Raw genomic sequence first — 21,578 nt, 5'->3', positions numbered from 1 at the left:
AATCCATATCTGTCAACACAGGAACAACACTTCACAGCAAATACCTGGAACCGACTCAGACTTCTCTTCCAGTATTTAGGGGTTCTAGTACTGAATTGTGCTACAGTCTGAACTTATAAGCACTGCTGATAATTGGCTCTGGAGGACAAAAGAGTCCATAGCAATATGTGTAGAAGAAAGCAAAGGTTTGGGAGGAGATGCTGCTTCTTTTCAAATCTTCTTGATGGTCACATCAAAAGCTTCGTGAGCTGAGCTCCACATGTTTGCCACAGTTTTCCTTTCAGTGTCAGCACCCAGACAGCAGCTTTGTGTTAGCTCAACACATAAATTCATCCAGCGAGAAAAGGCTTTGTGTTTTCTTTGTCGACAGTAAGAGTGGAGTCAGGTTGACACTGTGCAAGCAAGACTGTGCTGTCTGTGATGGAAAAAGCTGTTGTACATAACTCAGACAGCTGTGCTGGATCAAAGCATTTCTGGGTGTTGGGTATCTGCAGCATCTGGAAGTGGGTCAGCGCTGGCTCTTGCTTTAGCTGATGACAATCTTATGCAGCAGTAGAGAGACACTCACTCCTCGGGAACAAAGAGACCTGCAGAGGCAGTGTGGCTGTTTTTAATGGCTGTATTGTTTACGCTTTCTCTGGGAGGGTGTATTTATGTAACTTATTTTTGAATTAAATTGAATGTTAAAGATGTTCCATGAATGTTTTGAAGTCAAATAATGTTATGTACTATGCAGTACAATACAAAAAGCTTCCTCTATAGTCACTCCAGCAAATTCATAGAAATTAAATTGTAAAATGGCTTGGTAATTCATGTTCCATATTAATGGTTAAGTATTCAGGAACTTTCCATTCTAATGAATGACACTTTTGTCAATTACAGTTGAGACTGTTTACATGTTGAAGTCTGAAAGGTACAGTTACAAAAAGCTTGCTTTAATTTTAACACTGACTGTGACAACCAGGGGGAAACAGGATTTTCTACCAGTGATATTTCTCTCCCCTTTATGAATACATTTTTTCCAAAGTTTTGACCCTGGCTGATTGTATACAATAAATACCACTCAAAAAACTGGGGTCTGTAAGATATTCTTTTAATGTTTTTTGAAAAGAAGTCTTTTATGCTCACCAAGGCTGCATTTATTTAAAAAAAAAAAAAAAAAAAAAAAAAAAAAAACCTGTAAAACGTACTCGGTTACTAACGTAACCTCGGTTCTCTCTAGAAGAGGGAACGAGTACTGCGTTTTATTCAAAACGCTACGGGAAAAGTCTCTTTTCACGAAACACTGAAGCAAAAAATTATCCTTTAATTTTCATATATGTAAAACGCGTTGCGGCAGCAGCAGACAGCTATGGCGAGACGGCTTGCTCGCTCATTGGCTGCTCTGCGGCAACTGCTTAAGCCTATCGAGCGAGGCCTGAGATGACATCAGGCCAATGAGGGCGCTTCGCGCCCTCCTCGCCACTTCCCGCCGAAACGGGCGTGGCTTACCTCTATAAAAGGAGCTCGAGAAGGCTGACTCACTTGATTTTGATCGCCGAAGCGAACCAGAGTGAACCGTACGCACGGCAGAGAACGCAGTACTCGTTCCCTCTTCTAGAGAGAACCGAGGTTACGTTAGTAACCGAGTACGTTCTCTTACGAGAGTCCTCTCGTACTGCGTTTTATTCAAAACGCTACGGGAACCCCTTGCAAAACGCCGTGCGTGCTGGGATAAAAAAACACTGATCACCGGAAGCTATTTCAGGCACACAGTGCATAATCACCAGATTGACTCACACAGAGTCAGGGAATAAGGGTGGGAGCCTTAATTCCCTAAACTGTAGCGTCGTAGAATAAACATGTCCACAGACGCAAGTATAATCATCACATAGACAGGGTAGGGAACCTGAACTAATGCGGAAAATGTGGGTCTTACACAGTTCTGCCCAAGATAGTCGGTAGCGCATAGCGCATGAGTTTCAGCGGTCTGACTAGACGGCTGAACGGATTACACCGACAAAAGCTTAGCCTGCAAGGCGGGAACCTCTAGGTTATAAAACCTGATAAATGTAGACGGCGAGGCCCAGCCTGCCGCCGTACATATATCCTGTAGGGAAATCCCGCTGGACCAAGCCCACGAAGAAGCAACGCTTCTCGTAGAGTGCGCTCTGACTCCCAACGGGCATGGAATGCCCTTGGCAGTATAAGCCAGCGCTATGGCGTCAACTATCCATCTGGATAGACTTTGTTTCGAAACAGCCATTCCTTCGGAACGTCCACTGAACGAGACAAAGAGCTGCTCTGTCTGTCTGAAGACAGCAGAGCGGGACATATAAGCTCTTAAAGCCCTAATAGGGCAAAGAAAACTCGAGTCCCCTTCCTCACTCGATGCCGGCAGGGCAGCCAGGGAAATGACCTGAGCCCGAAAGGGCGTGTTGAGGGATTTCGGCACGTAGCCGTGCTTAGGTTTGAGTATGACTTTAGAGTCATTAGGACCAAACTCCAAGCACGCCGGGCTCACAGAGAGCGCGTGCAGGTCGCCTATGCGCTTCACTGAAGCGAGAGCCATCAAAAACACTGTTTGAAAGACAAATGTTTGAGGCTAATAGACTGGATAGGCTCGAAAGGGGCACCTTTCATGGCCACCAGGACCGTAGAAAGGTCCCACAAAGGAACTGAAGGAGGTCTGGGCGGATTCAGTCTCCTAGCTCCCCTGAGGAAGCGGATGACTAAATCATTCCTTCCCAGTGACTGACCCAGCGCTGAACCAAAGAACGCTGAAATAGCCGCCACATACACTTTGAGCGTGGAAGGGGATCTGCCCTTATCCAACAGCTCTTGTAGGAAGGAGAGAACCTCCGTTACCTCACATTCGAGGGGTGAAATGCTCCGAGCTGTACACCAGCCGGAGAAAACCGACCACTTCGAAGCATAAAGCCGCCGTGTCGACGGCGCTCTAGCCTGAGTGATGGTATTCAAGACTCCCTCTGTGAGACCAACGGGTATCTGTTGAGCACCCACACATGAAGGGACCACAGTTCCGGGTGTGGGTGCCAAATCGAGCCCCCGGCCTGCGAGAGGAGATCTCTCCTCAACGGCAGTGGCCATGGATCGATATCTGCCAACTGCATCAGAACTGGGAACCATATCTGGTTCTCCCAGAACGGAGCTACAAGCAGGACTGAGCATTTCGTTTCCCTGACCCGTTCCAGCACCTGTGGCAGGAGGGAGACGGGGGGAAAAGCGTATAACGGGCAGCGTGGCCACCTTCGGGACAGCGCGCTGTCGGTCTTTGAAAAGAACGCGGGGCAGTGCGCGTTTTCGCGGGACGCGAAAAGGTCCACCTCCGCTCTGCCGAATCTCTCCCACAACAGCCGGACTGTTTGTGGGTGTAGAGACCATTCGCCCGGGGGAACATTGTTCCTGGACAGTCTGTCTGGGCCCACATTCTGAAGCCCAGGTACATGCACTGCTCTCAGCGAGCGTAAGTTGTGCTGAGCCCATAAAAGGAGGCGTTTCGCCAGCCTGTACAGGGATGTGGATTTCAGACCGCCCTGGCGATTTATGGAGGACACCACAGCCATGTTGTCCGAACGGACTATGACGTGTTCGTCCTTGATGTGGGGACAAAAACGCGTCATCGCGTTGTGCACTGCCAGCATTTCTAGGCAGTTTATGTGTTGGAGCTTTTCTCGTTCCGACCACAGGCCGAAGAACGGTCTGCCCCCGAGCAGAGCTCCCCATCCCGAGGTGGATGCGTCTGTCGACACCATCCTCACTCTCGAGGAAGTCCCCAGGCTTACACCTGATTGGTACCAGTCGTCCGCCGTCCAAGGCGCCAGGGCTGAAACACAGCTCTGATCGACCTTGAGGCGTAATCGACCGGTCGCCCACACTCTGCGCGGTACCCGCGTTTTCAACCAGAACTGCAGCGGGCGCATGCGGAGCAGGCCCAGCCGGAGAACTGACGATGCTGAAGCCATGAGACCCAGCATCTTTTGAAACTTCCTGAGCGGGGTGACAGCGCCGCGGCGGAAAGACCTCGCCGCGCGCTGAATGTTCAACACGCGCTGTGGTGACAGCCGCGCTGTCATAGACTGTGAGTCCAGAACGACGCCCAGAAACAAAATCGTTTGACTGGGGTTCAATGAACTCTTTGTCCAGTTGACTGTGATACCAAGATTCTCGAGGTGATCGAGTAAAATGGTTCTGTGCTCCACGAGCTGTGATCGTGATTGAGCTAGGATCAACCAGTCGTCCAAATAGTTCAGCACTCGCATGCCTCTGAGTCTGAGAGGAGCGAGCGCTGCGTCCATGCATTTCGTAAATGTACGAGGTGCTAGGGACAAGCCGAATGGCAGGACTGTATACTGGTATGTCTGACCCCCGAAGGCGAATCTCAAGTATCGCCTGTGGTGTGACGCTATCTGTATTTGAAAATACGCGTCCTTCAGACCTATCGACATGAACCAGTCTTCTCGGCGAACATGCGCGAGAATTTTGCTGGTTGTGAGCATTTTGAAACTGTGTTTCACTAAAGCTCTGTTCAGCCGTCTTAGATCCAGTATGGGTCTGATACCGCCGTCCTTTTTGGGGACTAGAAAGTATCTGCTGTATAGTCCCCCTTCGCTTAGAGCTGGGGGAACGCGCTCTATCGCCCCTTTGCTTATCAGTTTTGATATTTCGGCTCGAAGTAGGTGAGCTACTTCCAACGAAACCGAAGTTTCGACGCGCGCTGTGAAGCGGGGAGGGCGTCGACAAAACTGTAGCGAGAAGCCTCTCTTTATAATGCCTAGCACCCAGTCCGAAACCCCTGGGAGCGCTGCCCATGCTTCTGCATGGCTGGCTAGGGGCTGGATACGGAGCGCGCTCTGATCGCCGTGCGACAGAGGCGCTTCGGGGGATACAACAGGCATTATGCCTGTGGCATTTGAGGCGGGGCGCGCGCTTAATACAGCGGGCGGAACGCTCGTCCTCGACCTTACTACAGTGCTTAGCTGAGTGAGGGAGGACTGAGAAAGTCTCATAGGACTCATGTGAGCGAGTAGATGTGGGCTGGGAGCGGGCACATTTACTGCTTTGGGCGCGGTGTCTGCCTGAGCAGAGCGCGCGCTCACAGGTCTCGTTTTTACAGAGAGCCTGTGATCTGTTAGACATAGTGTTCGTGGGCACAGGGAAGCGGGCACTCTCACTATGTTGGAAGCACAATCGACCTGAGTCGATTTTATGTGCGCGAGCCCTAAGTGTAGGGCTGTGCTTATGTGTCGTGATGGGCACTGAGGAGTGGGCATCGAGACTACATTTATAGCACCATCGGCCGTAGCCGGGCAGAATGCCTGCGCTCGACCCCGCTGCGGTGTTTAACCGAGCAAGGGAGGGCTGGGCGAGTCCCGTAGGACATATAATGACCGTTAGTAAGTGTGGGCGCGGGAGAGCGGGCACAATTACTGCAATGAGTGCATTGTCTGCCTGAGCAGTGTGAATGCACAGGTTTCGTCTTTACAGAAACCACAAGGCATGCAGAACATAGTGTTTGTGGGCACTAGGCAGTGGGCACGTTCACTATGTTGTGTGCGTGATCGACCCGAGTCGAATATATGAGCGCGGGCCCTGTGTGAAGGGCTGTGCTAATATGTAGGGATGGGCACAAGCAGTGGGCATCTTCTGTACACATATAGCATTATCGGCCGTGGCCGGGACTTCGCTCGTGGGCTGCAAAACAAACACGTCTGCAGTTGCCTCTCGGGGAACAAACAGAGTGATTTGCATTCGGCGGCATAAATATTTTCTGCCGGCAGACCCGGGATTCGAACTCGGATCCTCTGCGCGAGAGCCTAATAATCTACCACTGGACCACAGTGAAGATACATAGACAAAGTCAGCGCGAGTATTATCCACACTGGCGTTTGCTTGCAGGCATGTACCACGTGCTCGTGGGCTGCGAAAACAAACACGTCTGCAGTTGCCTCTCGGGGAACAAACAGAGTGATTTGCATTCGGCGGCAAAATATTTTCTGCCGGCAGACCCGGGATTCGAACTCAGATCCCTCGCGCGAGAGTCTAATAATCTACCACTGGACCACAGTGAAGATACATAGACAAAGTCAGCGCGAGTATTATCCACACTGGCGTTTGCTTGCAGGCATGCGAGTAAGCACGACATGCAATACTAACATTTTCAGACGCCTGAAATATGCCAGAATGTGAGAAGAGTGGATATCGCCCGGTTTCAGCGGGGCTGAAAACACTCCATTCCCCTTTCGCCAGTGACGCACGGGAACCGTAGAAACGGCGTTCGGTTGCAGTCAAGCGGGTACTACGCGCTCGCTGGCTGCAAAATGCATCTCCGAAGTCGCCTTCAGGGGACTGACAGAGCGAAGCATTGGCGGCATAAAAATATATGCCGCTAGACCGGGATTAGAACTCCGGTCTCCCATGCGGAAAACCTATAATTCCGCCACTGAGCCACAGGGGGATGTAGGCTTTGAATGTGAGAAGAGTGGATATCGCCCAGTTTCAGCGGGGCTGAAAACACTCCATTCTCCTTTCGCCAGTGACGCACGGGAACCGTAGAAACGGTGTTCGGTTGCAGGCAAGCGGGTACTACGCACTCGCTGTCTGCAAAATGCATCTCTGCAGTCGCCTTCAGGGGACTGACAGAGTGAAGCATTGGCGGCAAAGGCGGCGTCAACATGTATTACTCGGCGTTTGCTGGCAGGCAAGCGTGCTATAACAGACTCACTTGCTGCAATAATATTTCCAGTCGCCGAACAGGGAACTGAGAAATATGAGAGAAAAGAGGTGAGACCGACCAACGGTGGGACTGAGAACACTCTTTTCTCCTTCGCCGGTGAATGACGCGCGCGGAGGCAGGGTAGCTTTTCTTGTAACGTAAAGAAAAACTAATCCCGCCGTCCGCTTCCAGGAAGGGCAGCCTCGGAAGGATGCCTGGCGAGTCCTCAGAGTCACCGTAGGCAATTGGCTCGGAGTGAGGGCATTTCGCCGTCAGCGAGCGCGAGCGCTGCATGAGAAGGCGTCTTGAAAAAGACGCAGCTCTTTTAGGGGTGAGTGTTGCAGCGAACACACACACACACACACAGAAAACAGAGCAATATAGCAATAAAGGATATAGGCGTCGGAAAGCGCAGCAGGTACGGCTGTAGAAGGCGGCGTTGGCCAGCGGCTTCGAGGGCTCGTCCCGCTGAAGTGCTTGCTTCGAACGACGCTTGCTTCCGTGATCCAGCGATGCGTGCGCTTCGCTGAAGAGATTAAAATCAAGTGAGTCAGCCTTCTCGAGCTCCTTTTATAGAGGTAAGCCACGCCCGTTTCGGCGGGAAGTGGCGAGGAGGCGCGAAGCGCCCTCATTGGCCTGATGTCATCTCAGGCCTCGCTCGATAGGCTTAAGCAGTTGCCGCAGAGCAGCCAATGAGCGAGCAAGCCGTCTCGCCATAGCTGTCTGCTGCTGCCGCAACGCGTTTTACATATATGAAAATTAAAGGATAATTTTTTGCTTCAGTGTTTCGTGAAAAGAGACTTTTCCCGTAGCGTTTTGAATAAAACGCAGTACGAGAGGACTCTCGTAAGAGAACTGTGATATTTTAACATTTTCTGTAATTTTCATTTTTCTGTAAAGGCAAAGCTGATGTTTCAGCATTACTCCAGTCTTCAGTGTCACATGATCCTTCAGAAATCATTCTAATTTGCTGATTTGGTGCTCCAATAACATTTCTTTTTATTATCAATGTTAAAAATAGTTGTGCTGCTTACTATTTTTTGTGGAAACTGATTTTTTTTTTTTTTTTTCATGATTCTTTGATTTGAAGTTTTTCTAAAAACTATTTGAAATATAAATCTTTAGTTACGAGGTCAAAATCTTTACGGTCACTTTTGAGTCTTGTTGAGTACAATTAATTTATAAAAAAAAAATAAACCTTACCCCAAACTTTTGAATGGTAGTGCTTACAATATAGCTTTAGGGAGGAGGATGAAAAAACAGTTTTCATATTGCACTGCATTCTACAGTATGACTAAATTGTTTCCAAACTTTTGACCCTGACTGTACAGTATGTTGGCCTTTTGAAGAGTAATTTTCAGTGAGTAATCACTACATTCCAGGGAGAATTTACATTTACAGCTGATAAAGTGCATAAGAAAGCTTTATGTTCCTCCTCCTGTTCTCTTCCACCACCACCCTTTCTCATAGCTTGACCTTTGCCCTGGTTTTGTCTCCACCAGTCTCCCAGCTGAACCCTCTCCCTGTATTATGCCTGAAGCTGTTTTGAAATTTCTTTAGAAAAGTGGGTGAACAAAAGATTTAAACTCAGACTGTCATCTCTGTTTTCACTAATGCTGCATTCACACTTACAACGACTTGGTCAGCAGTGGCTGACGGTGAGGTCGCTAGAGGGCGTTCCCACTACAGGTTGCCTAGTAACGTTCGAATGACATTCACAGATGTCACTCCATGTTGTTTTCTTGCTGCTACAAACATTTTGGAAGGAAAAGTGTAAATTTAAATGGAATCATTACATTAAATGCCTAATAATAAAGATGAATGAGAAACAGCAAGTGCTCTTTGCCATCTAGGCTATTTATCTGCAGCAAAAGGGCAAATGCCGGTCTATCTGGGATCACGAAACCATTCGGCTCGGAGTCAGCACATGTGAGTACCACCGTATGTACAAGGAGACATATCATAAATTATAGTATAGTTGCTGACTGCTAAAATGAGCTTCTCCTTCATCTTGCCTCTGCAGTCTGCACTAAAGAGTGACGGATGACGTGCGCTCCACTTATACCTCCTATTGGTTGTCGCTCTCGAAAGTTGCTCTTCATTTGCATTAAGGTTGAACTGATCTCAACTTTGTCGCATCGCTGGACACGCCCCATCCAGTCGCCAACGGTCGCTGTCGCTCGTGTCGCCAGAAATCACCCACTCTTCATTGAAATGAATGGGATCATGTCGCTTTGATGCTTGTAGTGTGAATGCAGCTTAACACAGTAATTCCATGATCTCTATGCAAATGTATAGTGCAATTTGTTATAGCTAAGGTTATTATTTGATAAATTCATTACTTAAAAATATATACTTCAGAATCATAGAATTTAATTTATATTTATTTATCTGATTATTTATTATTATTTATTATACCTTATTATTAATAGTACTAAAATAATGTGTTGAATTTACAGCCCTAGCTGTAACATAGATAGTATTGGGCAATTATAAACTGCACATCCTTCTTATTATAAGAAACCTAGGACAAGATGTGTTTGTGACTGTGTGAAGGGTGTAGTTTTGGTTAATCCACAAGGCAGGAAATGAGGTGCAAGGGAAGAAGGCTTTTGATGAAGTTTAGAGTGTGCATGAGGTGAATGTATGCCAGTCTCCTGCTCTACAAGTCTTGCATGCTCGTTTCTCTGGCCTATCCATGTGGAATGGCTTCAAAATAAAGCATGTGTGTCTGTGATCCACAGAAACCCAGCCCGACACAGAAGAGCTGCTTACACCAAATCATGTCTGCAGAGATGATGATGCAGTCCTGCCTCATGGACCGGAGCAGCAGCTTTTTTAAGGTGAGAGGAGAGACACATCCCCACTGTCCTCTGAGCTTTGCCTTGTTTGTCTGTGTGTGCCTGCCTGCATGCTCTGGATATGAATTTGCATGTACTGTATTTTATCATTACATGAGTTTCTCTAACTGAGCCTCCCTATATTAAGAAACTGGTTTTGCTTTTTTTGTCATTTAGACCCATCTTACAACCGTGGTCTGTTGCATAAACTGCTCACTGGTCTTACAAGTTTTTTTCTTAAAGACTAGTCATAACTATTTAAGTATGTAACATCAAATTTAGATCGGTCTAATACGATTGTGTAATTATTTTTAACCAACTGGTAGTTGGTAAGCCTAGTTCTTATGAAACAGTCTTAACATAGTGGTTGTATTTATGCAACTGGCCCCTGGTATTAAAGCTATAGTCACCAAAAAAAAAAAAAAAATTCCAAACCTTGAATGACTTTTTGGTACAAAACACTTTTTGTCTACACCATCAAAATGAATGGGGTCTGAAATAATGTTGTTTTGGACCCCATTGACTTTCATTGTATGGACAAAAAATATAGATTTTTCAAATATGTTTTTATGTTCCACAGACAAAAGTCATACAGGGATGGGATTATAGACTGATTGTTATAGTTGCACCGCCACCTCGTCTACTGAACACGATACAACCATTTCTTGTTTCAAGTTCCGTGCGGCGATGGTTAAAGCAAGTCGTTTAAAAAAGTTGTGTGAACAAATGATACTGCAGTGGCTGTTGCTGACTATTTAAATCTAGTGGGTTTGGTGTATCGTGTCGCAGCTACAATGACGCTGGTAACGCAATCAGTGATCTGCAGTGTTTACACGTCACATTTTAGTATCGGTACAGCTCGCTTGGAACCTCAACCGAGGTGGTACAAAAAAAGTACTAGGTACTAGGTAGGCTACTGTACACACAACCATGAACGTCATGACTGAACAACACTATTGTTCACATCTTCCACAGTAATGTATCAACCAGCAATAAATGACACTGAAAACCACCATCACTGGATAAGTTTGCTTTCTGTAAGTGTCCTACTTTAGAGCCAGACAGAGCGCAGGTTAGTCAGGGCCTCTGGAGACCACGTGGAATGCTGTCCGTTCTCTGCCAGCACTAAAGCTGCCGAGCTTAAGAGGTTCTCAGAGGATGATAGATCCAGCTGTTATCTCTGCAAGCTATTCTTCCAACAAACGTAAAGCCTTTTTGTGTGAATGTTTATGTAATTGTTTCAGGGTGACCTTACTTCTCTTCCAGCATGTGTTGTGATCATTTCATGCAGGAGGAAGTTGTAGTTGCAAGCTTTGTTTCATGTAAACAATTAAATGCAGCCAAAGGCAAATAAATCAGGCTTTCGCTCTGACACTAATTGGCCTTGACGAATGCATGATAAGATTATTAACGTCAGTGAACACAAATTTATATTCCTCCTTGTTTCCTTAACAGAAAACTCTCCTGTAACATCTCTTCCCTGTCATCAATTTAGATGATACTTCAGTGGAATGTGGTGAGCGGATTGAATTTTACCTTCGTCATCTATTAAAGGAATACTTCAACGACAACAACAAAAAGAAAATTCTGTCATTATTTACTCACCCTTATGTCGTTCTAAATGTGTACGACTTTCTTGCTTTCTTGGAGCACAGAAGGTGATTTTGAATATATGCCTGCCCTTTTTTTATGAAATATGGCATTGAATACTGTCATATGGCAAAAGACTTGAAATACAAGCTATATTGAGTACTTTTATGATGTTAGAGATGCACAATATTAAAATTCTGGCAGATACTGATAAGTCAACAATTACCTTTATGCTATGGCCAATAACCAGTACTTCAAATCATTAAAATTTTGTTATATTAACATAACCACTGCTAGGCTATATGATATAATTTACTTTAGTTTTTCATGGAAAAAATTGGCCAAGATGATCCTCAAAATTTAAACTTTTGTGTTTCATGGAATAAACATGTTGGAATGACGTGAGGGTGAGTAAAGGATCACTGAGTGTTCATTTTTGAGCGAACAGTCCCTTTAATTGAATAACTCTGCTGCTGTCACTGAGTGTTTATATTTCGAACACTCCTTTCAGTGTTAGGATTGTGTTTGGCTGAAACAAGCGTGCTAGTAAAATGTCAGCACATAGTTTCCTAGAGACTTTCTTGGCTGCTTTGTATGCTATGAATGACTTTACCTCACGGCTGATTAAATAGAGGCACAGATGACTGCAGCATTTGGAAGAGCTCTTGATCTCACCAGTCTCCAGAACACCAGCCAGCACCTCACAGGCATCAGAGTTTCCTAACAAATGTCCAGCGGGTGAAATTGCACCTTTTTTTCTGCTTCATCACCTCTTTTAATGGCTCATCACTAAAGCTAAAGTCATTCTCTGCTTCTGGATGAATTTATCAACACAAGCTGAATGATTTTTACATCAGACATCTCTCTCTCTCTCTCTCTCTCTCTCTCTCTCTCTCTCTCTCTCTCTCTCTCTCTCTCTCTCTCTGTCTCTCTCCATCTCAGCGGGATTGTGTCTGTTTGCTCTATTAAGTGTAAATGATAGGTGGTCCTATTGTCTTCCTTCTGGCTGACAATAGCTCAGAGGAATTTTCTGTGTTCTTGTAAATCTTTTAAAAACGTATCTTCCGTTTTTCTCTCTCATTGCTGCTCATTAGTATTGCACAATCTCATTGATACATGACTGGGGAAATTCCTTAGCAGGAAACCACTCTTTTTAGCTCTCTTTTTTCAAATAAGTGCAAATTATAGATATATTATATATAAAAAAGTAAAATTAGTAATATTCGAAAATATTTTACAATTAAAATAAGTTTTCAACGCTGAATTTTCAGCAGCTATTACTCCAGTCTTTAGTGTTTTTCATTCTTGATAAATGTATTTTCTTTGATTCATTTTCATGATAATTTTCCAAAAGTTCAAAAGAACATGTATTTGAAATAAAAATGTAAAAGTATTTACTGTTGCTTTTTATCAACTTATTTCACCCTTGCTAAATATATATTTCTTTTAAAGAAAACTCTTACTAAACCCAAACATTTGACCAGTAGTGAATACTCTGCTATTCATGCCATGGTGACAAGTATAAACTCATGCATGCCTGTTCCTGAGTGTTTTTAAGATGATAAGCTTTGTTTTCGACTTTATTTCTTGTCTGACTCAGATAATGAGCCGTATCAAGCCATTGCAGTGAGCCCGTTTATTTTATGTTGGTTTGATAATTCTTGACCTTTCAAGTGTGTAGCCCATTCAGCAATAATCTACAGCAAGTAAGCGCTTTGGTATCACTGAAGTATATTTTACGTCTTTACGGAGTGCTTTTCTTGGCGGTGAGCTGGTTGGTGTGTAATTGTGGTTTGCTGACTAAAGTCTGAGATGAAGTTAGAGAAATACCTCATGACTATAAGCGGAAAATGCTGGCTCAGATAAAAAAAGAAAAGAAACACAACCGAAAGTGTGGATGGGTCTTTACTTGTCTGGTTCATGGCCGAGGGTTTACTGAAATCTTGACTGTCTCCTCACACGTATGAGTGTTAGTGTTAATGGGAATTTGTGCAGGCTAAAAGAAGTTCAAGAAAACAAAAAATAAATAAATTTAAAAAGGGAGAGAGAAAAAAAAAACTGCCTGCCCCCTGCTGGCCATCAAGAGTAATTCAGATCTATGAAAAAATACAATGACAAAATAGCTTTTCCAAGTGCACTTACCCTTACTGACCTAAAATCACTGTGCTTCATGTCTGATCTAAGCAGTTAGGTAGAGATCATCTTGCCTTATACCACACAGAATACATTTTTCTTTCAATATTGTTTATTTTATTTGTGACTGCTGTTCATTTTAGAATAATGAAAGGAATAATCAAAGGAAACTGCTGACTGCTGTTCAGTGCTTCATTTTAGAATAATGAAAGGAAAATTAACTGCACTGTTCTTTGAAGTCTCTGTTTCTGAATTCTTTTCACTGTTAGTTGTTGAAAGGAATCAGACGCAGTTGCTGGTTTACTGGGAATCATTTCATGATGACTAATTCCAGACACAGCCACTTCCCATTCATACAAAACATGCATGACACATGAGCACATATTCAGAATGTCTTCAGATTTTCTTCTCTTCATGCTCATATGGTGTGTGTGTGTGTGTGTGTGTGTGTGTGTGTGTGTGTGTGTGTGTGTGTGTGTGTGTGTGTGTGTGTGTGTGTGTGACTACAGCTGATTGACACATTCTCCTCGGAGATCTCAGAGCTAAAGCAGGAGATGGTTCAGCCAGCAAGAGACCCGGAGACAGAGATCTTACAGGGGTGAGTCCATCATTCATTACTGTCATCCTCCTCACTGGCATTAATGGGAGTTTTAGGTTACATTATATGCTGTTTTCTTTTGTATTTGTGCTCAATTGTACAGTGGATTCCAAAGGTCTGAGACCACATTGAAAAACTTGGAAATTTAAAATAGTTTTAATAAAACAAATGTTTTAGGATTTTGAAAACTTAACAGACTCATGCCACTGGATATATAATACACTCATGCAACTGAATAACAGACATCAGCTTTAAAATGTCTTGTCTCTTGCGGAGTCTTTTTGGACTGTGTAAGATTCATTGTGTTTGTTTTTGTACTTCCTATGTTCTCCACCAGGGGGGAGCATGTCTTATTTTTACACCGTAGGACATGGTTTCGCAATACCACATTTCCATGAAATCAAAAGGAAGTGCATGGAACAAATACAAGTGTCTCACAATCAGCTTTCAAAAAATAGGAAAACAACTGAAGTGACAACTAAAACAAGCTTCTAATCTTTTTTTTTTCACTTGGTATTGATATTTATTGGTATTGCTATTTTATAATATATATATATATATATATATATATATATATATATATATATATATAAATAATAATATTTGCATTATTTTAACTTACTGTAGTCTATATTTTTAATATCAGTCACTTGAAACACTTTACAGCTTGAGAGACAAAGTCAGTAAGACTTTTCCAAACCCACACTGACCTATCATACTGTTAAAAACAAAACTCAGATCTGCCAATGAAAACATTTGACAACCACTGCTTCAATACATGACCAAGTGTTGTTTTTATCTTTTGATGTTGTGAAATAAAGGTTTCTCTCTGTTTATAATTAAAAGTCTCAGAGGAAACCAAAGTTGTATGTTATTGTATGCATATCTTTTAGTCAACATTTAGTCTCATTAGCTTAGACTCACAGTCAGGCAGTTCTAAGATATAGGTTATAAACAACCGTTCAGAAGTTTGTTGGTTAGTAAGATTTTTTTTTTCTTCAATAAATAAAATAAAATTTTACTGTTGAAGGGATCTGCCACCTAAAAACATTTGACAACCACTGCTTCAATCAAGTGTTGTTTTTATCTTATGTTGTTGTGGAATCTAAGTTTCTCTCTCTCTCTCTCTCTATGTGTATATCTGTAGTCTGGAAGGAGAGGTGAGTGGTCTGTTCCTGCAGTCTTCTGCCTGCGCTGGCACGCCTGGAGTGAGGGATTCTGGGTATGACTCTCTACGCAGACGCATGAGCATCCTAGACAGATTGATGCAGACACACTCTGTATGGTTGCTGCTGTCACTCAGCGATGAGGAGGCCAGACGCATTCTGCAGCCGCAGCCGGCAGGGGTAAAGACACTGTCTGCGCAGATGCAGCAGCCAACTTGCTCAACAACAATAGTATATTTAGCAATTTATTTTTTATTCACGTTCTTGTTCTTTCCTTTCATTTGTGTGTCTGTTTTTTACCTAGAGTTTTGTGGTGAGGAGGTGTTATAAATTGCAGAAAAAGGTGATTTCCCTGCGGATGGACAGTGACACGCTGATTGTTCGGGACTTCCCTGTTAAAGAGAGCCAATATAGTAAGTACTATACCAAATTTCTTTCCATTTGCTGACCACTAATAGTGTGTGTGTGTATGTCACCTTTTTCAGTTCCTCCTCCCCCAGGTTTTGGTGGGGTTTTTTTTTTTATTTACCTTTCCACGTCCTGTCTAATTGTTCTCTCGTCAGAGCAGCAGTTAACTTAGTAATAAACTACAGACGTTTGTTTAATCGAGAATTTTAAAGTGCCCCTATTATGCAATTTTAAAGGTTCCTAATTTTGTTTTGGAGTCTCGTACAATAGGTTTACATGCATCCAAGGTAAAAAAAAAAAAAAACCCCTTTGAATTTTTTTATAATATAGATTGCACATCACCTCATTTCTCAAAGAACCTGAAAAAGTTTTTTTCAAAGATTGTCTCTCTAAACCCCTCCTTTCCACAAGCCTACTCTGCTCTGATTTGTATAATCAGCATATTAGAATGGTTTCATCTCTCTGTCTTCTCTCTCTGCCTTTGTCTGTCACTCTCTGCACATACAGTAAGTGGGTCAGATCCTGTGCGGCTTGTGTGAAGGAAGTTTAAATGTACGAATTTGGCTCTGTTTACTTTTCCCTTTGAGAGAGGCTGTTAGGTCATTCCACTTTTCCAATAGCAAGTCCAGTGTAACCTTCTGTGGTGTGTCTTTATTATAGCTTTTTCCCTGGAGGGCTCAGGGATCAGCTTTGCAGACCTCTTTCGACTGGTGGCGTTCTGCTGTATCAGCAGGTAAGATGATCCCATTCTGAAAACAACTGAAACTGCTACAAAAACTGCTTTTGTTTCCAAGATAATTTACTGGTCTGTTTTATATCTAAAAGATGGAGGACTGCAACCTTTATGTTTTGTTGGTGTATATATTATTCATTTATAAGAATTCTTGCTTCTTCCATAAGAAAGTCTAATGAAGTGTATACTAAAACTACATGTAGTAATGATTACCCAAGCATACAGACTCCGCCTAACTCTAATGGCATGAGTTTAGGGTGGGACTATCTGTTGGACTGGGCCAATGGAAAGGAGAGGTGTTGTTATTTTTGTAATGCAGGGAAATTATACCCTGCGCCTTTAAGAAAATCTCCTGAAGTTCTGAGAATAAATTAAAAAGTTTGTGGTAAAGTAAAACCAGATGATGCTGATTCAATTGCATTCCAGTGCAACACAGATAATAACAGGAAGGAAGAGTCTAAACTGGAAAAATGGCCTCTTTTTGATTGAAAGAACAGATCGTAACAGTTTGTTTTAACCTGTTTACATACCACCCATATGAGCTCTGTAATGAAGAGGCTTGCTAGACTTAACAAATCCAAGCTAGGTCTGTGCCAATGCCACGCAGAAAAGTCAGTGGATAAACACAGACCTCTTTCTCCCTCACCTACTTATTCTTTCTTTCACTCTCTCCACGAGTGCAGACAACAACTCTCAGCACGTTTAGTTTTTAGTATTTGTCATCAGTCTTTTGAAGAATGTTTGTAATGATTCTCAACATTCATTTGTGCTCTTTAGGGACGTTCTGCCCTTCACCCTGAAGCTCCCTGAGGCCATCGCAGCTGCAAAGACTCTCACAGATCTGGAGGAAGTGGCTCAGTTCGGAAGAGGTGAATTTTCTTCTCTTTGCATGAGTGTTTTACTGAGCCTAACTGCTGACTGTTGGGTTTCAGCGTTACTCAGACAGCATAACTGCTCCTCTAATGGCCCTCAGCTTTTTTTGTGTTTAAAAAAATGTGTTATATGTTTGTGAGTTTGGGTGTAATGCTGTGTGTACTTTAAACCTAATGCAGATGTTTGCATTCCATCTTCAATTCAGGTCAAAGTTTTAATACTGTACTCAGTGTAGCAAAGTTCAATCGTTAAAATAAAGCATTTAGCTAAGCATTTCATTTACAAGTAACCACCAACTCTACATAAAGACAAAATATTCAGCATAGAGAAGGGGTGCACATATTCAAATATGATAAACTGATACTTATTTTCATGTTATTGCAAATAATCAATTGATACCCATTATTAAAACTCTTTACTGTTATACTGTATACCATTAGAATCAGTCATTTTAAATTCTACAAGTGAATTTATGCATCACAACATAATAATGTGCATGAAAAATGCATATTAGTTTTGACATTTGTTAAAGATTAAATTTATCAGTGTTATTAAATTATTAGTGTTTTTAAAGATTCACTTTAAGTGAGCGTTGGATGACATCAAAGGAAATCTAAATGTAAAAATGTAGGAAATTCACAATTAAAGATCCAATATACGCTAATAACCATGGTGGCACCAACCATATGGTGTCCTTATATTGTGCATCCCTAATATACAGTATTGGAGTGACCAACTATGGAAAATTAAAAAGGCAGCCAATTCAACATAATGTTGTATGATCTTTCCATCTACTTGTATTGTTTTTAAGTCTTAAAGCCCTAAATCCGCAGGCTGTAAGAACATGCTAGATTCTATAGTACAGTCGTACTATTCAACGTCAGTCGGATACATCCTGGAGTATTGACAATACAGGTGTCACTGTGCCAGCAAACATACGGCAACATTCGACACGTGGCATTTTACAAACAGCTCATGCGGACAACATATGCGGATAAGACTTTGGCTAGGTGAAATTGACCACAGATGTGTTTGACGCTAGTGAATGTCTCTGTCAAACAGAGATCTGCCTGTTTGCTTTGTTTCTGATTCATGTTGTAACTTTGTACTTTAATTGACGTATGTGATGTACGACATTCCTCTAGTAAGACATATAAAAAGTAAATTGTTCTGGTTTTGTTTGATTAGCAGAAATTATGAGGTACATTACAAAAGAAAATGATCATTATATGATTAAATTGTTTGATTTGGGTCAAAAACATTTCTTTTATCATAATCTGAGTATGAAATCAGTAAATGACTTGTTTAGGGTCATATTTTTATCTAAGAGTTTAAGAGCAATAAGATCATATTTTAGTTTTGTGAAATGGCATACTTGAAATCGCAGAGGGGATCATATTTTCGTCTGGAAAACCAGGCAGTCTGAATGGGATAGGTGAGACAGCGAGTCTTGGTTATGCCACCTGTAATAATACGGTTAGGCAGTAATGAATGCTAAAATGGCCATGCAGAAGTTAAGCTGAGAGCAGTGATGGGTGTGGTACCTCAAACTAAGATCCTTTCCAAGAGGAACTCCACCAAGACAAAATTCCAGCGGCTCATTGACTGCCGATTATGATCAGGGAACTGTGGGGGTGAGCTGAGGATAACAAGAGAAGCGTTAAGAATGAGAGCAGACAGAGCAAAAGAGACAAAGGCAACACAACATAATGGTAGCATTTTAAGTTTGTTTACAGAGAGCGAGGCAAAGAAGAGACAGAAAAGATCAAATAAAAGAACAATTGTATACACAGGTGCAGGTTTCCAGTCATTCCACGCCTTTACAGGTGCCACTTCGGCAGAACTGATCTGAGTGACGCAAAAACTTCCCGCTCTTGTCTCAGATGTCATCAGTTAGGAGATGACTATGACTGATCAAGAAAAGAAATCTGATTTCCTGTCAATCCTATATTTCTGTTCTAGCTTTCGGGCAATTTACTATTATTATAATTATTGCTATTATTATTTAATAAAAATAATTTTAAATATCTGGCCATACAACACCAATTTTGTTCTAAACTAAATTGGCAAAGGTTTCAATTTATTTACCTTAAAAATATATTAAATGATGCAGCACCCAGTACATGCGAAACTTATCTTTAAATATGCTAATTTACCTCAATTTATTGGTAAATTAATCAGCACATTATTCTTAAGTACAACATTTTCCCTTTTTGTTTATTTATTTTTATATCTTATATTGTATTGTTATAGTCGATACTTACAGTGTTGATTACCTAAAACTGAAACTTGATCAAAGTACAAAAGTACAAAGTGTCTGTTTACTGAATTACAAAACCAAAATAAAGAAAAGTCATTCTTGTATAAATGAAAACGTTTGAAGGGGCGGCATTTAGTATGAACAAGTGAGTAATATGAGAGGAGGAACTGAGAGCCGGAGCGTCTGTGCTCCTCCCACCGTCTCATCAGCATGCATGATCTCACCATTCACTGCGTGTGTATCAGCACTACTCTACCACTCACAACTCAGACAGCAGAGTCACTGCATGAACTGTAGACGTGTAAACTTTTCTGCTCACACTATTTACGTAGTAACTACAGACTGAAGAGAAGACTTAATTATTAGATGTAGCGTAAGTTTAATTCTCCTTTTCTTGTCTCATTGTTTTAAGATTTTGTTGATTGTTCACTTTAATGTTTTTTTCATTAGTTTCTGTCATGGAATTTTGTGGTTTTGTGTTTGCGCCCACTCGATTGTGTCATTGTGCTCTAAAATGCCAGTGCTTGGATTTGTAGGATAAAGCATTATCTGAAGTGTCTGTTAATGTTCTTGAGCATTTTTGTAAATCATTTCTGAAATTTCTCTTTTATTTGTTTTTTTGTAATATTCTTCTGTAATTAAGTAAAAAAAAATAAAAATAAACGATTCAGCTGTCAAATTGATAAATGCCTCTTAGTTCATCTAATTCAGAGAATGAGCTTTTCTTGAGAATTTCTTGTTTTTTCTTTTTCTTCTCTTTATTCAAAGCCTCATTGTGTTATCTTTCTACAGGTTTCTGGGACTCTGAACTGTGCAATAAGAAGAAGACTGAGTCTGGGGAAACTGTTTGTGACAGTCGAAATCTAAAACAGTTGGGCATTAATTTCTCCCCAAGAGTCCCGGGCATCCCATTCACTCGGACCCCTTCTGAACTTGAATACAGTCAATCCAACGGAGCGCTGTGCTTCATCAATCCCCTCTTCCTGCAGACACACCAACCTAGCCCTTCACCCAAAAAGCAAGAAACATCCCCGGATAACGCAAGTGGCTCTCAGCACCACCACAGTGCTCTGCATAGAATAGATCGCAGCATCTTCTGCCGTACTAGCAGCACACAAAACAAACCACACGCAAGTGTGACTAGATCCAAGAGTGAGAGATCCCCACCACCTCGACCCCCACCTCCCTGCTTTGCCTCCGGCAAATCAGCAGTTCTCCGTAAACAGAAGACCATGCCTGAGACGGTCTGTTGGATCAAAACGCCTCAGGAAAAGAGCAGCCTGCTGGGGAGGTTGGGATCATCCTTTAGTTCCTTATCTCCCTCATCCTCCCCACCCAAAAAGTTCAGTAAGCCCATCCTGGTGCCCTCATCTCGCAGTAAGAATTCCTCCGGTCTGCTTGACGCAGACGGCCTCCGCTGCCACATGGCCCTGGATGACCAGACAATTGAGGAAGCCGTGTCTTGGAGCCTGGCCAAGCTTTCTTCATGCAACTCCACCACCCTGGAGAACTGCAGCCCCGCAGATGAGCGCTGCTCCACAGGACGAGAGCGTCTGAGTGACCTCAGCATCTCCACCTCGTCCTCAGATTCTCTCGACTTCACCCACAGCTTCTCGCTGCCTATGGAGGCCAGTCCCTCCAGAACTGAACGTCCCACTGGCGACAGCAGCCTGGAGGAGGAGGAAGAAGAGGAAGAAGACGACGGCATCAACTTGGAGAGCGACCAGGAGGCGCCACCACCCTTCAAGTCAAAAAATCGGAACGGTGCTGGTACGTTCGTGCTGCCACGTGCACTGAGAGGACATTTGCGCAAAGTGAGCGGCGTTCTCAATTCTCTGATGACGCCTGAGAGGAGAGCCATTCGGAAGATCGTTGAGCAGTCCAGGGATAAAGGGACTTACTTTGGCTGCCTGGTGCAGGACTATGTGAGCTTTTTGCAGGAGAATGCCGGCAGCCACACGTCGGGCTTGGACCTGCTGCAGACTCTCAGGCAGTTCATGACTCAGATGAAGTCCTACCTGCTGCAGAGCTCGGAGCTTGACCCACCTATTGAGTCCCTTATCCCCGAGGATCAAATTGGTAAGGCTTCCTTCCTTCAATACAAAAGGGAAGATTTTGCAAAAGTTTGCTGTGACTCCACAAAGTGGGGTGCTATGTGGTCTTGAATTGACACTCTGCAGTCTCTTAGAAATTCACAAGCATGCAGCGTTCATCGCAAGACCACAAATACACATCAGATGTGCCATTTGGGGCTGGCCCATT

The 21,578-nt window shown here is 42.9% G+C and overlaps 1 protein-coding gene across 9 annotated transcripts in view; it reads left to right on the top strand.

The window, feature by feature from the left end:
• rin2a (Ras and Rab interactor 2a) overlaps nucleotides 1–21,578 on the top strand; it is a 40,586-nt gene that overhangs the window by 11,176 nt on the left and 7,832 nt on the right. For 4 of the 9 annotated variants that reach the window (XM_081351887.1, XM_081351885.1, XM_081351891.1 and 1 more), the window contains 7 exons: nucleotides 9,460–9,558; nucleotides 13,788–13,876; nucleotides 15,024–15,222; nucleotides 15,347–15,455; nucleotides 16,111–16,183; nucleotides 16,961–17,052; nucleotides 20,109–21,395. In XM_081351887.1, coding sequence (XP_081208013.1) covers nucleotides 9,499–9,558; nucleotides 13,788–13,876; nucleotides 15,024–15,222; nucleotides 15,347–15,455; nucleotides 16,111–16,183; nucleotides 16,961–17,052; nucleotides 20,109–21,395 — 1,909 coding nt within the window. In that variant the 5' untranslated portion in view covers nucleotides 9,460–9,498. Of the gene's footprint in view, nucleotides 1–9,320; nucleotides 9,559–11,010; nucleotides 11,072–13,787; nucleotides 13,877–15,023; nucleotides 15,223–15,346; nucleotides 15,456–16,110; nucleotides 16,184–16,960; nucleotides 17,053–20,108; nucleotides 21,396–21,578 lie in introns of those variants that run through there. The other 5 variants (XM_081351888.1, XM_081351892.1, XM_081351889.1 and 2 more) reach the window with 2 other exon arrangements.

The sequence above is a fragment of the Scardinius erythrophthalmus genome, assembly GCF_964197995.2.
Source record: "Scardinius erythrophthalmus genome assembly, chromosome: 21".
Lineage (NCBI taxonomy): Eukaryota > Metazoa > Chordata > Actinopteri > Cypriniformes > Leuciscidae > Scardinius > Scardinius erythrophthalmus.
This window is presented reverse-complemented; position numbering and strand designations above follow the sequence as displayed.